This window comes from Dendropsophus ebraccatus, chromosome 3 (assembly GCF_027789765.1).
Source record: "Dendropsophus ebraccatus isolate aDenEbr1 chromosome 3, aDenEbr1.pat, whole genome shotgun sequence".
Lineage (NCBI taxonomy): Eukaryota > Metazoa > Chordata > Amphibia > Anura > Hylidae > Dendropsophus > Dendropsophus ebraccatus.
The window spans coordinates 158,436,472-158,457,358 of NC_091456.1; the positions used below are offsets into that span (position 1 = coordinate 158,436,472).

At 44.7% G+C, this 20,887-nt stretch overlaps 1 protein-coding gene across 2 annotated transcripts in view; it reads right to left on the reverse strand.

The window, feature by feature from the left end:
- The window catches only part of EPB41L4A (erythrocyte membrane protein band 4.1 like 4A), a 181,297-nt gene that overhangs the window by 69,747 nt on the left and 90,663 nt on the right, over positions 1-20,887 (reverse strand). For both annotated transcript variants that reach the window (XM_069964696.1, XM_069964693.1), the window contains 2 exons: positions 19,159-19,256; positions 9,036-9,156 (listed from right to left, as the gene is read on the reverse strand). In XM_069964696.1, coding sequence (XP_069820797.1) covers positions 9,036-9,156; positions 19,159-19,256 — 219 coding nt within the window. The remainder of the gene's footprint in view (positions 1-9,035; positions 9,157-19,158; positions 19,257-20,887) is intronic.

Below are 20,887 nucleotides of genomic sequence, written 5' to 3' on the forward strand. Positions count from 1 at the left end.
TATCCATGTTTTCCAGGACTCCCTAGGGCTGCATCCAAATTCTTAAGGCAGCGAAATTCATATGGCGAACGATCGGCCTCAAGCATGCTCGAGTTGCGCTCATCTCTATTCTTCACCCTTTTGACCTCCAAATTGTCACTACTAGGATGTATGAAAGACAACCACATTTTCAGAGCACACAGCAAAATTACAAGGGCAACTTCATGCCCCATCCCATGAAACATAAGAAGATAAATGCCACTATTCCATGTACATTATTAATAAGTCTATTTTTGTTACTACTGTACCATCCATGAATCAACAACACTGCCCTACTAACAAATGTTAGTCTTGCCTGATAATGCTGATACAATACCCTTGATGTAGGACGAGGTCAGATCTTGGAGCAGAAAATAAGTTCTTTACTAGTGTAAACAGTATACTTTGTTTTTCATGAGCAGGTGAACTATGAAAGGTCAGGGAAAGCGCGGCATTAGTATGCGGAGTGCTAGCCATGAGGCACGCCCTGCATCACCGGAGGTCCTGCAACTCTGCTTGGAATATTCAAAAAAAACAGATAAAAGTGAAAACTCATTAACTGCTGGACTTATGCATTCAGCTCTCCCGGAATTTGCACAAATAATTCCACCTCTCTTTTATGTGGGCTACAGTCAAACTAATAAAGTTTTACCCTTTATAGTTGATAAATATATTCTTAATTTTCTGCTTATTATCTTAAAAGAAACAGCAATGTGCTGTGTACTGTAGTTTATATCAACAACATAGAATAACTTCAGGGGAGCTGAGGCTCCTGGCACTACCAATCACATACTACTGGAATTTCCGGATTTGACCTCTAAGGAATCTTACACGTTACTAACGTAATTTGTAAAGGTCACATGGGGCATACAAGAAGTTCTCCCTCACTGTAGGAGTTTAAGCTTACTTCACCTTAGATTTTAGAGTCTGCCATTTTACATTTTGCAATACAGCATATTAACATGTCTGGAAAATCTCACTCACTTGGTATAAAAAAAGCAGGTCCTGCTATTAGGGCCAGTTCACACAGAGTAAAACTGGCATAATTCTGTGGCGGAACTCTCCGCCGTGGAATACCGCCAGCCTCTGTGTCATACAGGCAGTCTGTGGGAGGGCTTGTGCCTCCTCTCTCTGCGCGGAAGAATTGACATGTCAATTCTTTCGAGCGGAGAGAGGAGGCGCATGAGCCCTTCCATAGACTGCCTGTATGACACGGAGGCTGGCAGGATTCCACGGCGGAGAGTTCTGCCAGTTTTACTCCGTGTGGACTGGCCCTTAAAGGTGGCCGCACACCTTCAGCTACTGTCGGCTGAACAATTGTTCAAGCGACAGTCATCTTTCCCTCCACCTCAAGTCTTTCAGTGTTTATCAGCTGCTGTATGTCCTGCATTAAGTGGTATTCGTTCCAGTCTGGAGAGCAGGACAGGTTTTCTATGGCGATTTGCTACTGCTCTGGACAGTTCCTGTTATGGAGGTGGCAGCAGAGAGCACTGTGTCAGACTGGAAAGAATACACCAGTACAGTAGCTGATAAGTACCGGAAGACTTTAGATTTTCTAATAGAAGTAAACTACAAATCTCTGGCACTTTCAGGCACCAGTTGGTTTAAAAGAATGTTTTCTTGTGAACTATCCCTTTAATTGTAATACCGCACACAACCTGAGGACAGAAATGGTGCCGTTTTTGAAAGAATGCGGCTGTGCTTTTTCCAATACTAAATAACCCCATTAAAGCGACTGTGTACCCACAATCTGACCCCCCCAAACCACTTGTACCTTCGGATAGCTGCTTTTAATTCAAGATCTGTCCTTGGGTCTGTTCGGCAGGTGATGCCGTTATTGTGCTAAAAAATAACTTTTAAACTGACAGCCCCGTGCCCAACGACCATGGCCTAGATTGTGTATGCATTAGGCTGGCACACCCTCACTGTCCCTCCTCCCCGCCCTCCTCATCATTAGGAATGCTCCAGGCAGATTGTCTCCTATTCGTCAGCTGTGTGAATACTGAACATGGGCTGGATCGTTAATCACCTGTGCAATGTTTAGACAGGAGTAATTGTTTCAGTGACATTCCTAATGATGAAGAGGGTGGGAAGGAGGGACAGAGAGGGTGTGCCAGCCTAATGCATAGACATTCTAAGCCCCAGCCGTTGGGCACGGGGCTGCAAGTTTAAAAGTTGTTTTTCAGGACAATAACTGCATCACCTGCCGAACGGACCCCAGGACAGATCTTGGATTAAAAGCAGCTATCCGAAGGTACAAACGGTTTAGGGGGGTCAGATTGTGGGTACAGAGTCGTTTTAAGTACTATAGTCTACCCTCACAAGATATTGCTGTGTGCATTGATGCCTTACTGTGATCCTACCAGGGTGGATTTGTTTTAAATCAAACTGATTTAAATCACGATTTAAATCACGATTTAAATCACTAGTCCGGAAGGCTTGATTTAAATCAGTGATTTAAATCAAAGTTTCTACCTAAACTAGTTCTTGCTACTTTAACATGCAAGTAGATGAAGATTTTTAGAATCACTTTTTATATTACTTTTTTCTCCCCAGTTTAATGGGTTAATCATTCATATTTGGACACCACTGTTCTGTTGTACTTAGGAAGGAGAAAAATAATCCTGAACTTAATAACAATTTAAATGGATTTATTCAACTGAAACAATAACAACATTACAGCATACGTTATTTGCTTAAACAAACATCCATGTTAACTAATTTGGCTAAACAAAAAAAAAAAAAAAAAATAGTCCAAACAATCAGAAACATATTGTCTAACTTCTTGGACTTGGTACTGAAGGGGATGATTCTGTATTCATAGGTTTGTAGAACAATAGGATTAAGGTCTTTTTCTCAACTCTGTTCATGTTGTAACATTTGAGAACATATACAGCCTTTATTCTACTGAGTTAAACAACTCAGCTTTATCTCATGATGGAAGAACCTTTGGATGGTAAAATATTTTCCTCAAAAAGCAGTTTATTGAAAAAAATCCGATTTAAATCAAAAAAATCCGATTTAAATCAAAAAAATCCGATTTTTTTGATTTTTTAAAAAAAATCATTGATTTTTATCCACCCTGGATCCTACTGACATCGAGTTTTTTCATGCCTTTTTTCCCCAATTACATAAGTTGCCAGTTTCAAAATATAGCTATTCTCTTTAGACACAGATAGCAGTTGAGCATCATTCCACTTCATATACATGACCTCCTTAGCGCCATCCATGTAACAATAAATCTTGACATGAATAGAAGAGTAAACATCTTGTAACTCAAACTATGTACAAGATAAGTAAGGCAAAGTATTTACCAAGTTGCCTAAGATCATACAGATACCAAGAGTGGAATTTATTTTTTAAAGGGAATCTGTCAGCTGCAATTCACATTCCAAATTGCTGACATTGTTAGATAGCTGTTAGTACCTTTCATACTGTATATCCGTCTGTGCTTCCAGAATATAGAGAAATGTACATAGAGTCAAAGAGACTTTCCTGAGCTTATGAAGTGCAGCACGCTGTAACACCTCCAGCATTCCAGTTTGAGGCTATGTTCACACTGCGTATGTTTCCGGCCGTAGTGCGAACCGCGAATATACGCACGTAGTTTTGAGGTTGATGCGTTCGCTTGAAAGTATACGATATACGCCCGCACAATGCACACTACGTATGAGCTTACTGCCGGATCGCAGTGGCGGTCTTTGGCACCAAGCACACCAAGCGATCGCTTGGGGCCCCCAAGATCCAGGGGGGCCCCCACGCCCTGCTCTTGCGCTCAAGACCGCTGGACTTGGCCGCTGCCCCGCTCGCTGCTGCCATCTGAACTGTAACTATAAGCACTCGTAATGAGCGCTCATGGTTACATGCAGCAGCACTGACAGGGCGGGAGACATTGGCCACCTTCCTGTCAGTCCCTCTTGTGGCCGCAGGAAGGGTTTTCCCTGCGGTCACAAGTGGCAGCTTTGTCCTTGTGGTGCCGGCGCTCCAGTGACATCACTGGAGCATCGGTGCCAGGACAAGGGGAGTGCGGCCTCTTGTGATCGCAGGGAAAACCCTTCCTGCGGCCACAAGAGTGAAGAGAAGAGGAGACGCCCGGACCCAGGTGAGTATAAGTGTTTGTTTTATTGTGTTATATACTATATGGGAGGGGGAGCGCACATCTGGGGTCTATATAAATGGGGGAAGCACACAGGGGGGCTATATAACGGGGGGGGGGGGGCTATATAACAGGGGGAGCACACAGGGGGGCTATAGACTACTGGGGCTTCACAGAGGGGTCTATATACTACGGGGGGCAGCACACAGGGGGTCTATATACTACTTGGGGCAGCAGAATGAGGTCTATATACAACTTGGAGAGCACACAGGAGGTCTATATCCAAGTGGAGGAGCAAACAGGGGGGCTATATACTACTGGGGGAGCACACAGGGGTCTATGTACTACTGGTGGGGCACACAGGGGGTCTATATACTACTGGGGGAACATACAGGGGGTCTATATACTACTTGTGAGGCACACAGGTGGTCTATATATCACTGGGGGAGCACACTGGGGTCTGTATACTACTGGGGCAGCACACAAGGGGTCTATATAATACTGGTGGGGCACACAGGGGGTCTATATACTACTGGGGGAACCACACAGGGGGTTTATATACTACTGGAGGAGCACACAGGGGTCTATATCCAAGTGGGGGAGCACACAGGAGGTCTATATCCAAGTGGGGGAGCACACGGGGGGCTAAATACCCCTGAGGGAGCACACAGGGGGCCGATATACTAGTGGGGGAGCACACAGGGGGTATATACAACTGGGGGCAGCACACAGGGGGTCTATATACAACTGGGGCAGCACACAGGAGGTCTATATACTTCTGGGGGAGCACACGGGGGGCTATATATAACTGGGGGAACACACAGGGGTCTATATACTACTGGGGGCAGGACACAAGGGGTATATACTATTGGGGGCGGCACACAAGGAGTATATATTACTGGCGGTAGCGCACAAGGGGTATATACTACTGGGAGCAACACACAGTGGTCTATTGTTTTGGAACGCGTGTCAAGGGGGGGGGCCCAGATATAACTTCGCTTGGGGCCCCAGAAATGCCAAGACCGCCCCTGCCGGATCGTATACGGCGCCGTGAAAAATGAACACAACCATTGTTTGAGGACGGAAATGTTCCAACTCATGGCAGTGGATTTCCATTCGGTCCCGTATAAAGTACTTATTTCAGCCAAATTCAACTTGATTTTTCGATCCAAAAGGTTCTGTGAGTTTTATTGGGCTGGGCGAAGATTTCCAAGTAAATTACCTGTTTCAGATCGCTTCGAAACAAGCTAGGGAAGCATAACTGTACGTATGTTCGCGGTTCGTACGCAACCGGCCGCATGTCTATTTTACCCACGCCCGTAGTTTCAGCCGCACATGTACGGCGGCGTACGAAATGCGGCCGGACTCCTACGCAGTGTGACCATAGCCTAAAGCTTTTAAGGAGATTGGAAAAGCCTCTTTGACTCTTTATACCAGAGAATAAAAGCATTTTTTTCCTACAAACTGGAAGAGGAGCTGGATATATGAAAGATGTGTTTCCATGTCCTATCTAACAGTGTAAGCAGTTTAGGAAATGAATCACAGATGACAGATTCCCTTTAAAGAGAATTAAATTGGTTGTCTGGCCAGGACCCCTGATTGCGGAACACTGGGGGAGAGGATAAGTGGGGGAAAAAAAACATACACTTACCTCCCTGGCTTCCACACTGGTGCCTGTACGCCGCTGCTTCGATTCCCGATGTGCTGACACTTCTGGGTTAGGGGATGTGAAGTAGCAGGCCTGCTCAGCCATTCAGCAGCTGTGGTGGTGTCCCACTTCTGCCACAGAATAGATATCATGTCTAGAACCCAGAAGCGACTGCACACCAGGGACAGGAGCTGTGGAGTATGGGCAGAAGCCAGGGAGGTAAGGGTATGTTGTTTTTTTTTTTTTTTACTGCCCCCCCTTCCCGGGTGTTCTGCAAAAAATAGGTCCTGGCCAGACAACCCCTTTAAAGTGAATGGCAGTAATTATTATATTTCAGCATTACTCACATTCAAGCTAAAAAAAAAAACCCACACAATTCCTGCAATACAATATTAAATATATAAATCTAAACCAGCAGCCATCTTCACAGGGATAGTTTGCTATTGTGGTAAAATATAAAGGGAATTTGATTAGGATTACCATTTAAGCAACAAGAGACTACTTTTCAAGTAGCAAGAAATGATTCATGCGTTTGACTACTGCACTCAAACATCACTTGTATCTTTTAGTCATATGTAATGTTCGATTCCAGTTCCAGTTCCATTCCAGTATCCTGCGCTGGGCAAATCAAAAATATAAAAAAGTGCAATATCCCTACAGTTTACTTGTTATACATGCTCTTCCATATAACGCTTATCCCGCGTAAGATATCCCGCTGGTTTTATTTCTGTATTTATCCCAGTTTGACTGGTTTTACCATTAAGGTGCCATAAAAAATTCCTATTCCAAACTGTAACAAGATTATCAAGAAAGAAACCCATTTCACAAACCCTTCAGGCATAAATTGCTATAGCTGAAAAGGTTTATATAAAGGTAATGAGAAAGGTACCAACCTGCATAAAAAAACTGTGCTAAAAAAGTTTTTAAAAAAACTTAAAGAAAACAGAATGTCTGGTGCTCATGGCAGTGATATGCTCTATTCCAAGGTGAACACACATCAAAGAAAGAGGTGAAGCGGAGGTGAGCACATAGCTACAGGCAGTAATGGATATTATGTCAGTCTTCCAGCTCTCCCTGTTTAGATGTCTAACAATGGCGGTGATTAGTCAGCAAGGCAGCGGTGTTTAGCCAGCCTTACCAGCCGACAATAAGCAGAGGTATCCGGACAGCATGTCACAGTAACCTACGTGAATAAATTACTAATATAACGGGAAATGGATGACTCAGGAAGAGACAGTTGTATAAAGCATTGTAGAAAATAAGAAATACCGCTTAGCTATTTGTGTTAATAGGAGGTTGCTATACCATCACTACTTGATAAATGGGACCCCCCATAAATCCTTATATGATACAGCAATAGGTAAAGCAACATGTAAAGCTGTTGATTTCTGACTCTGAGGGTACGTTCTGACATTCACCACCCTCTTTCTTCTAAATACCGGCACTGGGAGACAGGCTGACCGGCAAGGTGCCAGTACAGAGTCACTTTAAATGCTGCAATTTAGCCCTTACAGTCCTGATTTTGATGAGCAAATCTCAAGCGGGGGTTCATCCGAACCCGAACGTTCAACATTTTATTACCAGTGGTTGAAAAAGTTGGATGCAGCCCTAAGACTGCCTGGAAAGCATGGGTACAGCCATAGGCCATACATAGTATCCTTGTCTTCCAGGACTCTCTAGGGCTGCATCCAACTTCTTCAGCCACCGGTAATAAAATGCTGAGCATTCGGCTTCGGACAAACCCCAGCATGTACGAGATTTGCTCATCTCTAATGGCCTCTCATCTCTAATCAACAGTTTTTGGCTGGAAAACCCCTTTTAGTTCTATGCTTAGCACCTCTATTTTTTTTCTGCACAACCAGTATGCTACCATTTACCAGGGGGGGAAACTTCTTAAATACGTTAATAAATGCATACAGTAAATTTGCCCATTTATGTACACACTTCCATAGATTAATGCCTAATAACATTCCTGAGTTAGGCCAAGGGAGTCAGATGGGATCCAAGGAGTATGCAACTCTTCAGAACAGAAATTTCTGAGTGAGTATTTTCCATCCATCCAGTTGTAATTTCCAATAACGTGGTCAGAGTGTTACATTCCTGGTATAATAATGGTGCTGCTTTACAGAAAACAGGAGGAAATAAGACATGAATAGAGGCCTTCAGCATCACATGGTTGCCTTGGAAACCAACCAGCCATTCTCCTAGCCATGTTTCCTGAAATCACATTTTTAGGGTAAGAGGTTTTAGCCAAACACTTTGGAAAGGATACAGATTTCCCATAGTGGAAAGTCTACATGATATCCACTAGAGATGAGCGAATTTACAGTAAAAACAAAGCAAATCACTTTGTTAGCTCGGTGGTCAATTTATCAGCCGGCTGCCCTTGAAGTCCGTGCAGCTACTCCCCGAGTGCCTGAAAAAGCTGGACCCAGTCATGGGGAACTTCTACCAGTTTCCCAGTCCTGGATCCAGCTTTTCCGGTACCCAAAGTGGAGCAGCACGGACTTCAACAGCAGCCGGCTGAGAAAGCCGACCACCGAGCTAACAAAGTACTTCACTTTGTGTTTACTGTAAATTCGCTTATCTCCAATATCCACAATGGTAAATTTGCACCAAATCATGCAGATTTTGTTGTGGATTTGCTAATATTTAAGGATAATAAAATGTCCTTTATATGTGGTAATATTAAAGTCGCTACAGCTTCACTCTTGCCCCCTAAATGTTTGGTGCTTGCAAAGCATCCAAAGATTTCATAAAAATAAATAAATAAAATAATAATAATAATAATAATACAAAGAATTGCATATTCGTGTTTCCGGCCTACTGAGTTGTCCCTGATTTTGCAGCATTTTTAGAAATGCCCCATAATGTCCCACATAATGTCACCTAGGAGTGAATCCTTATAGGCAACATTAGTGACAAGTGACGCAGCTTTCTACTAAACTTTACCCCCAAACAAATGGTGCCTCTTTTCATACATTACATTCAGCGAGTTTGGGGGCAATAACCTTTGCTCCTAATAAAAGTGTGTCAACACATTAACATGTTTTCTGCACATTCTTGTCAGGGATCAATAAATCTAAAAAGTCAACTTGTGAGAATGGTTATATGGGCTACATTCAGGTCAGGACACCAAGGTTACACAGAAGTCAAAACTATTCAACAAAGAAGAAACCTCCTACAAGACTATGACTCAGAAGGACGCAACACTTATAAGACCATGTGGCCCGCCTGGTAATGAATATAAACCACACACAATGGAATACTCACATTAGTGTTTTATGTATACGTTCAATGGCTTCTTCTAGTTCTTCTTTCTGGTCAGGCACAAAGCGATATTCTGACACGTAACCAGCAAGGTTCTTATATGGGTCATAGTCACCAAGCTCCGCTGCAAAAGAGAGAAGCAGTTATTAACTTCAAAAGAGCAAGGAAGTGATACTCATACCAGGTGCCTGCTCCACCTGTACTTGCTGTGGCTACTTGGCAACTTATGAAGTTTTTAAACTACACGTGCTCACACTTTGAAACATACAGTAACATTACACCCAGCATTAAAGCGAATGTATCACTAGTACATCACTTTTACATGAACGGATTGGCGTCTGCGTGGGGATGCCATTGGCTCGCAATTTTTTTTTAATACACCCCTCACCTCCCACCCCAATTCCTACGGACACAGTGCTGATCTATTACCGAGCACCTAGCCGAGCACGAAGCACTGGAGGCAAGCCCGCCGGCACCAAGTGTGAAAAAACCCTCCCCATTACAATCAATGGAGCCGCGACACAGAGGGAAGGGGAGATTGTCACAATGGCGGCCATCCACTTAACTTCAACAGTGTGTGTCTTTCTGTGTTTTTAATTCACTCCTGGTTTTGGTTGCAAAATACTGAGCAAAAATACTGTGTGGGAACCTAGCCTTAAGGGGTATTTCCATTTTAGCTGGTTATCCCCATAGCATAGGGAATGACAGTCTGATCGCTGGAGGTCAGACCACTGGGACTCCTATCAATCCCAAAAAAGGGGCGTGGTCTTCCCTGCAAAAAACTGTGTGCTCACCACACTGGCATTCTATTCATTCTCTATGGGGGTCACCAGAGAGTGCTCAATGAAGGAACGGCTGCATCCCTGATCTCAGGGATGACGCAGGGTGATAGGTGTTCAGTAGATAATACTTGTGGTTTCTCTCCCCATTGAGCCAATACGGATAAAGTGCAAGCTCAAAAATTCCCAGTGATTTGCATGTAATATCTGCTTTATTTAGCAGATAAAATATTTAATATTTTATATAAAGAATATGAGTATTTAGAATTTTCTATAAATTACAGATTATGCATAGGCAAGCGAGACATACACATAATGATTCGATGTAACCTTCCTGTAGCCTACAAATAGGACATGTAAAGAAGACTCAACCAACGGGAGCCTTCCTCTGGGAAATCAGCCCTAAAACCTATTTCGAGGAAAAAGATAGAGCTAAGCACTTTTTAATGCATTTGTAAATGTTAGCTCACTAGGACGTCCATGAGCTAAGCTTATCATTACTTTCTGGAAGGACATTAATAAGAAATAGATATTAATAGAAGAAGGTGCTGTGTGTATTTTTCTATCTTAGGCCAGATTCCCTCTATCCTGGGGATTGACATTTTAGCATATGTTTGGCGTGGAAGGCCTTGAAGGTTGTTTGTGTGTGATAAAGAAAATAAAAACTCAACTTCAAAGTTCTATTTATTGTAAGAAAAGCTTTTTCAAGTGAAGGGAGTTAACAGAAGAACATTATTATACTGAAGCCTCTTCAGGAAAGTAGAAAAGAGAAAGTTCCAGCGTGCTGAATCTTCTCTTGAAGGGGCCTTCTCAAAAAAAGCCGAACGAGCCTTGCTGAGACAAGGACACAAAAATAACGATAAGCAAGGAAAAGGTTTAATTCTCCTCTCCTCAAAATAGCGGATTCTATGTATGTGCTCTGGTTTCTTCTATATCCATTCCTTGGATCTAGGCTCTTTTAACCCAACTATGTTTTGAGCTCCTTCAGCCTATAGAAATCTGTCATTATCAGTCATCTGATGTAAGAATGGGCTAACCTCATTGACATTCCTCACATTCGGGGCCCTTCATTCAGTATGGCAACACTATAATGGTGTGAGAAAGGATTAGCCTGGGTGTTGTAAACTTAACAGCAACCGAAAAAGTGGGACTAAAGAAAGGACCCATCACCAGTAACATTTGGGGAGAATCAAGTGGAAATTATAATTGCTTTCTATCCAACAATAGAATAGAGTGTAAGAGTGACCATAGACAATGTGTAACGCCCGGAGTAGTGGATCCACTGGACCGGCACCAGCGATGGCACAAACCTCACCAGGGAGCGGAGTCTAAGGGACCGCTGGTTTTCACCAGAGCCCGCCGCAAGGCGGGATGGACTTGCTGCGGCAGGCGACCCCCAGGTCGCTACCCCTGGCTTGGTTGCTGGTGTCGGCAGGCGAGGCGTGGCAGGAGCAGTAGGCAGGAGATGGCACTGGCAATGGTCTGCAGGTGAGAGCGCACGTGACAGGCTGAACGCAGGAACAGATGGAGTGACAGGGAAACAGGAACCAGGAACAGGGACTAGGGACCGGGTAACGGACAGGACTCAGGAACAGGGACTTGGGACCAGGTAACGGACAGGACACAGGAACAACAGGGAGCTGGGCCAAACGCTATGGGAAGCATGTAGAGGCTCCAACACTAAGGACAGGGCATGCTGGGATTTATAGGGGAGTGATTGGTGACACTAACCAATTAGGAGCGCACTGCCCCTTTAAATCTGAGACAGCCGGCGCGCGCGCGCCCTAGGAGGCGGGGACGCGCGCGCCGGCCGGCACAGACCGCACGGAGGAGAGGTGAGGCGCCCCAGGGGCCGAAGCAGCAGCAGCGCCGGGTCCCTACACAAGGACCCCGGCGGCTGCACGGGACAGGAGGCGGTCGCGGCGGCGACCCGGAACGCGGGAAGCCGCCGCGGCCGTGACAGTACCCCCCCCCTTTGGCCTCCCCCTCTTTCTTGCCTGCAAATGGCACAGGAAGCCACAAAGTCTTTGACATCTTGGGATAGGCTGGGCCACCAGTAGTGGCGAGAGATCCGTTGGCCGGTCTTACGGACTCCAGGGTGCCCGGCCTCCAACGAGGAATGTCCCCACTTCAAAATACCTCTTCGAAGCGCAGGGTGAACATGAGTCTTTCCGGGGGGTACTCTCTGAAGAGTGGAGGTGACGACTGGTACTAGGCGATCAGGCGGTATAACGTGGCAAGGGACTGTGGGTCTGTGGACGAGGACCTTCTGTAAGTTCTTCCGGTGGTGAGAGGACACGACCTTAGTCTTGGGTACGGGGAGAGGGTACACCTCGTCAGAGAAGGCATCCGCCGAGTCTTGGTCTTCTGCCGGTAGGCCGGATAGAGGCTTGGCCGGGACAGGAAATGACATAATACACTTGGTCTGAGGTGACTTGAGACACTGGTGGGAACAGTCCTGACCCCAACTGAGAATCTCCCCGGTTCTCCAGTCCAGCTGAGGGGCATGTTCTTGTAGCCACGGGAGTCCCAGGAGGACCGCGGGGGAAGAATGGGGCAGGACGTAGAAGGATATCTCTTCTTGATGTAAAGGACCCACCTGGAGGACTAAAGATGCGGTCTGGTAGTACACACGGTCGGTAAGAATTTCGCCCGTGACCGAGGAGATAGTCAGGGGCCTGGCTAGTCGGGTCACTGGTAGCCGCCATCTTTGGACCAATGTTGCCGCAATAAAACTGCCTGCTGAGCCAGAATCGAGGAAGGCAGTAGTCTGATGATTTTGTCCTGAGGGAGTCCGGATGGAAACTGGCATAGACAGACTTGGAATGGTGGCATTCGCACCTAGGGACACCTGTCCCACCGGACCTAGGTGCGAGCATCCTCCGGATGTTTGGGGACGTAGGGGACATCCCAGCCGGAAGTGATCGGAACCACCGCAATAGAGACAGAGATTCTGCTCCAGGCGCCGGATTCTTTCATCAGGCGTCAGGTGAGCCCGTTCCACCTGCATAGGAATCTCAGGAGAGGGTTGGGACATCGAAAGGTCAGGATTCTGGAAAACCGGCGCCAGCTGGGGATGGCGACGGGAATGGGTTAGTAAATGTTCATGCCGAACCTCCTCCTCCCTCTCCGAAAAACGAGTATCAACTCGGGTGGCCAGTAGAATGAGTTCGTTCAGGGAGGTAGGCAGGTCTCGGGCAGCGAGCACGTCTCTCACTCGACTAGACAGGCCCTTCTTGAAGGTGGCCAATAGGGCGGCCTCGTTCCAGTCCAATTCAGCTGCCAGGGTGCGGAACTGGATGGCGTAGTCACCAACAGAGGAGCTGCCTTGAGAGAGGTTGAGGAGAGCAGTCTCGGCTGAAGAAGCACGGGCAGGTTCCTCAAAGACGGAGCGAAACTCGAATAGGAAGGCCCGGAGATTGGCAGCAACAGGATCATCACGGTCCCACAGTGGCGTGGCCCAGGCCAGGGCTCTACCTTCTAATAGGCTGATGATGAAAGCCACTTTAGAGCGCTCGGTGGAAAACTGACTACTCAAAAGTTCAATGTGCATGGTGCACTGAGTCAGGAATCCTCTGCACAACTTAGAGTCCCCAGAGTACTTGCTTGGGAGGGCCAGTCGGAGTGAAGAAGCAGCGTCAGGAGATGGTGTGCGCTGGGCAGTAGTCTGCTGCTGTAAGGCGGCAGTGAGTTGCTGGATCTGCTGTGACTGTTTCTGGATTTGTTGAGCCTGTTGCGCGACCACTCTGGCGACGTCACGGAGATCTGGCACCTCGCCGGGATCCATGGTTGGAGCCTACTGTAACGCCCGGAGTAGTGGATCCACTGGACCGGCACCAGCGATGGCACAAACCTCACCAGGGAGCGGAGTCTAAGGGACCGCTGGTTTTCACCAGAGCCCGCCGCAAGGCGGGATGGACTTGCTGCGGCAGGCGACCCCCAGGTCGCTACCCCTGGCTTGGTTGCTGGTGTCGGCAGGCGAGGCGTGGCAGGAGCAGTAGGCAGGAGATGGCACTGGCAATGGTCTGCAGGTGAGAGCGCACGTGACAGGCTGAACGCAGGAACAGATGGAGTGACAGGGAAACAGGAACCAGGAACAGGGACTAGGGACCGGGTAACGGACAGGACTCAGGAACAGGGACTTGGGACCAGGTAACGGACAGGACACAGGAACAACAGGGAGCTGGGCCAAACGCTATGGGAAGCATGTAGAGGCTCCAACACTAAGGACAGGGCATGCTGGGATTTATAGGGGAGTGATTGGTGACACTAACCAATTAGGAGCGCACTGCCCCTTTAAATCTGAGACAGCCGGCGCGCGCGCGCCCTAGGAGGCGGGGACGCGCGCGCCGGCCGGCACAGACCGCACGGAGGAGAGGTGAGGCGCCCCAGGGGCCGAAGCAGCAGCAGCGCCGGGTCCCTACACAAGGACCCCGGCGGCTGCACGGGACAGGAGGCGGTCGCGGCGGCGACCCGGAACGCGGGAAGCCGCCGCGGCCGTGACACAATGTGACTACATGGTGGAAGTGTGCTGCCCATCCAAACCATGGGCAAGTTTACAGCAGATTGCACAGCTGCTGATGCCTTTGTTGGACCATGTAACATGTACACATGAAGCACACCAAAATCCATATGCTTAACCTCTGCAAGCCTCTATAAAAGCGGCATCAATTTGCAGACTTACATTACATCAAATACAACAGCAGTTAAAGTATTAATTTTGATATATATGAAGAATATTAAAGAAGTACAGTTGAGTCTGGTCATCATCCCTGTACTGAACTGCATTTACAATGTCTTAAAGGGGTACTCTGAAGAAAAAGAATTGTTTTCAAACCAACTGGTATCAGAAAGTTAAACAAATGTATAAATTAATTCTACTTAAAGGGGAACAAATCTAACCTGCTGATATCTCCCTATTGTGAAGGAGACTCCAAGGATGAAGGTATGTCTCTTACCTTCATCCTCAACGCCGTTCCGGTGCAGTTAGTCGTTTGCTCCACAGTCCGGTAATGCTGGGTTCACACTACATTTTTGCAATCCGTTTTTATTTTTTGTCCGTTTTTGCAAAAAATGGATGGAAAAAAAAAACGGATGGAAAATAGGGTGCATTTGTGTGCATCCAGTTCGGTTTGCACATTATAAAAAAAACTGTTCAAAACGTGTCCATTTTTTTTGACTTACACAAAAATAAGGTCAGTTACGTTTTTGTGTATGTTAAAAAAAAAAATGGAAGAAAAAAAGATTGCAAAAACGCAGTGTGAACCCAGCCTTAGACAGTTAGGAGCACTGCCCTGCCCCCATATCGACGATCCGGCCCGCTCCATTGATTATCATTAGAAAGGGCCGGGTCAGCCGGGGGTGGATCGTTGTTGTGGGGGCGGGACTGTGCTCCCAACGTTCTTTCTAAACTGTGGAGCTAACTACTAACTGCACCGGAACAGCGCTGAGGATGAAGGTAAGAGACATACCTTTAACTACGGCATCTCTTGCGCAGTAGGGGGGCTATCAGCAGGTTAGAGAAGTCCAACCTGAAAGTTCCACTTTAAAAATCTCAATTATTTCAGTACTTATCAGCTGCTGTATGTCTTGTATGAAATGGTATTTCCAGTCTGAAGAGGTCCTCTCTCCTCTCTGCTGGCAAGAGCCCCCGGAGAAGACTCCTAACAGTTTGGTCAGCCCAAATAGCAGGAATTTATTAAAATTACCATCCTGCTTCTCTCCAATGATGAGCCCCCTCTGAAAGTCTGTCTGGTGGGCAAAAGGTCGTCAAGTACTCCATACAGGCATGTCTAGTAGTCAGCATACTCTACCCAAGAGGTACACTACCCAAATGTAGCCTCTGAGAGGAAGCACTTTGGGGGGAAGCACTTTTACACCCTTCTGTTGCCAAATCCAGTGTCTAATCGGACCACACCTGCAACCATTTATGTATCTGCCTGACGTATCAGCTGACTTTTGCAGCAATCTGGCTTTCCATCTGGATTCTTTCTTTTTTTTCTGTAGCAGCCAAATCGACCTCAGGAAACTGGTAAAGGAAGATGACACATTGACTTTGGTGGAGATTTGAATAATATTTTCAGCATATGGCCATGTTCACACAACGTATGTTAAGCATAAATCACAGCCATTGTTGCAATTTGCAACAATGACCGTGATTTATGCTAAACATACGTTGTATTTGAATAAATAGAATCTCTGCTGGAGCGTATACACATAGGGGGACATTTATCAATGTAAAAATGCATATTTTTCGTCGGAAAGGGGCCAGATGCGAATAAATTTATTCGCAAATGGCCGTTTTGCAAATAAAATATTCGCATCGGACCCCTTTCTGCCCGATATGCCAGGGGGGTGGGGAGGGGGTGTGAGGGGGCGGAACGGGGGGCACGGACTCAGAGTCCGCGCTATTCATCATTATTTTTGCAAAAAAATTGTCAGGAAACTTATTCCAGCTCTGAGCTGGCGTAGGTTTTCTGGTGCTCGCACTGGTGCGCACGGGATTTATGTAAAGGCAGTCCGCCTCTACATAAATCTCCGTACTGCCGGACTTAATAAATGTCCCCCATAGTATACACTCCGGCCGGGATTCCATCCAGCCGCACAAAAAACAATGTCAGTTTTCTGCAGCCGTTATTTATTGAATTTATGTTCACACAATTTATTTATGTTCACACAATGGAGAGTGCGGCTCCATTGTATGTGTCGGGTAAACCTGTGTGCGCCCACATTTGAATTCACCAGAAATGAAGATCATCCGGCCGGTACTGCAGTGCCGGCCAGGATGATCTTCAGTAACAAAATGGCCTGTGTTATACAATGTGTGAACATGGCCTATAGAGGCAATTACAATTTTTTTTTTTTTTTAGGATTACAGATTACCACACAGGTGCATGTATACAGAAGGAAAGCTCTATATACATGCATAACACATCAAGTGTCATATCAAATATGAGTATGGCTCATCCTGTCCTAGCGACAGGAGCTTATGCTTGACCAGAAGAGATAGACACGTAAACAATTGTCACAAATACACATTGCTAGAACAATGGCTGTCACATTGATATACTGTGCAGACATTTTTTCCTATGGTATGTATGCAGGTGTACATATAGACAGTACTGGAATCTAGTATTATTGTGAATGTTACATAACTATTGATTTTATTAATACTATATAGGAGGAGATTTGTTTCGTACCTATAGAGGCACTGCTGGCCGCACATTGCTACTTGAAATAGGAGGTGCATGGCCGACAGCTGATTCTGTATATAGAAAATAAAAAACATGTATGCTTACCTGTCCACGCTTCCCTGGTGTCCTCCTGGCTTGTTTTTGTGTTCCCCGCTCACCACAGCCACCACTGACACTTTCAAACCCGTCTCTGCAGTGACAGTTTGCTCAGCCAATCACTGGCCAGCCAGAGACAGGTTAGCACAGTGGCCAGTGATTGGCTGAGCGGGCTGTCACTGCAGAGACGGGGTTCGAAAGAGTCAGTGGTGACTGTGGTGAGCGGGGAACACAAAAATGCAGGAGAAGCGATGTGTCTGGACATCTGAGATTTAGACATCAGCCGTAAGCTTATTTGTATCCCTATACTTCTGTGAATAAATGAACTTTTGAACTCAAGCACTTAAGTGTGAGTATCCGTTCTTCCAATGAAGAGTTATGCTGTATACTGTATATAGATACAAATTAAATAAGTACAGAGCGCCTGGTGATTAATCACACTATTCTTATATACTGAATACAGAAAGCCAGTAGGACACATGGACAGGTAAGTATATATCTTTATTATCTACAGTCTCATAAAATACAGGCGATTTTAAGAAACTTTGTAATTGGGTTAATTAGCCGAAAAATGCATTTTTATCATGAAAAAGCAGTCTGAAGCTCTCCCCCCTGTCTTTATTGTTCTCTATGGAGAGGGGAGGGTTGGAGGGAGATGAGGCACCAAAACAGGACAACCAAGTTAATTTACAGCTACATCACCAGGCTCTCTCCTCTGACAGTCAGCACTGACCTCTCTGACCTCTGAATACTGGCTTTCATGCAGCTCACGTTGTGTAATCTTTTTTTCCTCTGCTGCCAACTAATCTCCCTCCTCCCCTCTTCATGAAACAGACAGGGGCATGTCTGATGCAACAAGACACAATTTCCTGATAATTTGCAGTGAATGGAAAAGAGGAGGGGGGGGGGGGGGGCTGGGAAAAGCCTTTTTGAATGTAGATAATGGCATATTTGCCTAATAAACCCAATTCGCCAGTACTATTGATTTCTGCAAAAAAAAAAAAAAAAATGACAGTGACTCTTTAAGCTCATAATAACCCAGGCGCTGGAGTAGACCACACCTCCTCAGCGCCATCAGTGTCCTCCAGCCCAATCATCAGATGAGCAGGGTGTATGTTCAGAAAACAAATCTGTGACTTTTTGCAGACCCACACCGGATGCAGCTTGATAAATCCCCCTTACAGTATGTAGTGTTCTTTTTTTATAAACAAACAAAATATATATATTATACAGAAATATTTACATTGTGTATAATTAGCAACTAAAAAAAAATAACAGATTGGTGGCTGCAAGTGCAATGTGACTACATATGGTAAATGAGAAATTTCATATGCTGCCTTGTCCTGGAGACTTCAGATGGCTGTTTTTCCGAACAACTTTTCATTCATACCATATGATAAAATGATAAATCCATCTCTGCCTTGACCTGTGCTCATCTAGGCTGGGTTTCTGTGATGCACATCTGCATCACTTTCTCAGTATTGTAACAGCTGGACCCAACAACAATACAGAAGAACAACTTTTTTTCCCCCCAGACATCATCAGTAGATCTATATTCTATATTGGCTACTTTGGCCATCTATATTGCATGGCTAATTTTATAGGACCAATCTATTGTGAAAAACAATAAGGGTATTGATTGCTTGCTGTTGCTGGATGGTTTCTAATATAAAACACATAGGGGGATTTATTAAACATGATGTAAAGTGAAACTGGCTCAGTTTAGATAGTTAGATAATAGATAGATAGGAGATAGTTAGATAATAGATAGATAGGAGATAGATAGTTAGATAATAGATAGATAGGAGATAGATAGTTAGATAATAGATAGATAGATAGGAGATAGATAGTTAGATAATAGATAGATAGATAGGAGATAGATAGTTAGATGATAGATAGATAGGAGATAGATAGATAGGAGATAGATAATAGATAGATAGATAGATAGATAGATAGATAGATAGATAGATAGATAGATAGGAGATAGATAGATAGATAGATGTTAATATTCTGAACATGATTATTATATTGTGATTTACATCATATTTCTATACTTACACTGTATGGCGTAGGCTCCAAGTTGAGCAGCAATGTTGAAAGGACATGGCAACCGACCTTGCAAAACATCCTGTTTCACTTGCAGAAAGAACTGATACCTAAAATAACATAAAATGCAAAGAAATCACAGAATCTTTGTTATTCGACTATAATAAGAAACATAAGAAAAGCTAAAGCATAATGCAGGGAAAAAACATGCATATAAATAACAATCAGGCATAATAGCCATACCGGTTGCTGTCACTAAGCAACAATGCCAAAGATCTTGTCAAACAATAAAATGTTTGACTATAGAGCTTTGAGGTGAAGAAAAGCACTGGGATAGATGAAAAAAGGCAAAGACTGTGTCGACTGTTTAAAATCCGTAATTATAGTCCAAATGATCAGGAAGAATCCATTTTCTCCATGAAAGACAAAAGTGACCCAAAATGTCCACTTCTCGGCGGGGTTGCATACACCCTATTCTTTAGCTCCTGTTATTGTCGGAGACTGTAGACAAGTATACTATACTACGAAGAACCAGAAACATGTAATCACAAAAAGGCTGGTTTTGTCCGGAAAGGCTATCCATATTCCGGCTTGATGTATTTTACAAAAGTTGCCAATTATATAGTTCTATCCGTACAATATTTTCGACTGCAATAAAACATTAACCCATGTGCACATTCAAAGGAAAACCTACAGACCTAATAGATGCCCTAAAAAAAGAGCCAGCAGGTACCCCCACATCTGACCAGCAGAAGGTAGAAAGCCTGCTCTGCTTCAGAAAATGTTTAAAATGTTATGTATTTGTCCACCTGGGTCAATGATCTGCTAGCATAGTGGTCGTACTTCCAAGTGCAGCTCAAAGGGCACACAGCAGGTACAACCATTGGTTTCAATTAATTGCCCCAAGGTAAAGATCTCTCCCGGAGACAGACTTCAGCTAAAGAAATTGTAAGGTAACCATTGTTATTCTGTTTGCAATAGTGGTGCGGTGTATACCAGTATGTAAAGACTTAGGGCAAAGCCTCCGGTTATATACTATGCAGGGGGTATAATACCAGTCTTCTCACATAGTGGAAAGTGTGCGTGCACTATATCTTATACACACTGTGAAGAACTTGCCAAGTTATACATTCGTATTTTGCTTCTAACCAATATTGTGAATGTAAATAAAACAAAAAGAAAAGGAGAGGTTGATACTTTTTGCTTTTTTAATCTAATCTGTGTTTTTTTTCCTTAAATGTCCTGCAAAAATCTGTTCTGCTTAACCATTGTATATTACTGGCCTATAATGGGCACACAAATAAACCACACTTTTAATTCTGATGAAAACACATTTAATAGACCCTCTAAATATAACAAATTAGAGACATAGAAGATAAAAGCTCTTCTGTGTCATATTAGAACATGCCGATTCTCAGATTCAGACCAAACAGAGTAATGTTTACAGGTTCTAAAATGACCTTAGAAGGAAGAAAACTTATTCTTTAGTACCACTCATAGGTGACTACCCTACGACTCAAGGCATGACCCACAATAAAAACATATATATTAGGGGTGAGACCCTTATTGTTTAAAGTAATACTGTAATCACCATCCCACTCCCCCAAACCGCTGGTACTGTCCGTTTAAGTAAGTAAGTCCTTCTCGGTTGTGTCTTTTAAAATGTTAAAATGCACCTGGTGTCTTGGTAAAAAACGATCTTTTAATCTATAGTAGCCGAGTCAAGAGTGGCCTAGAGTGT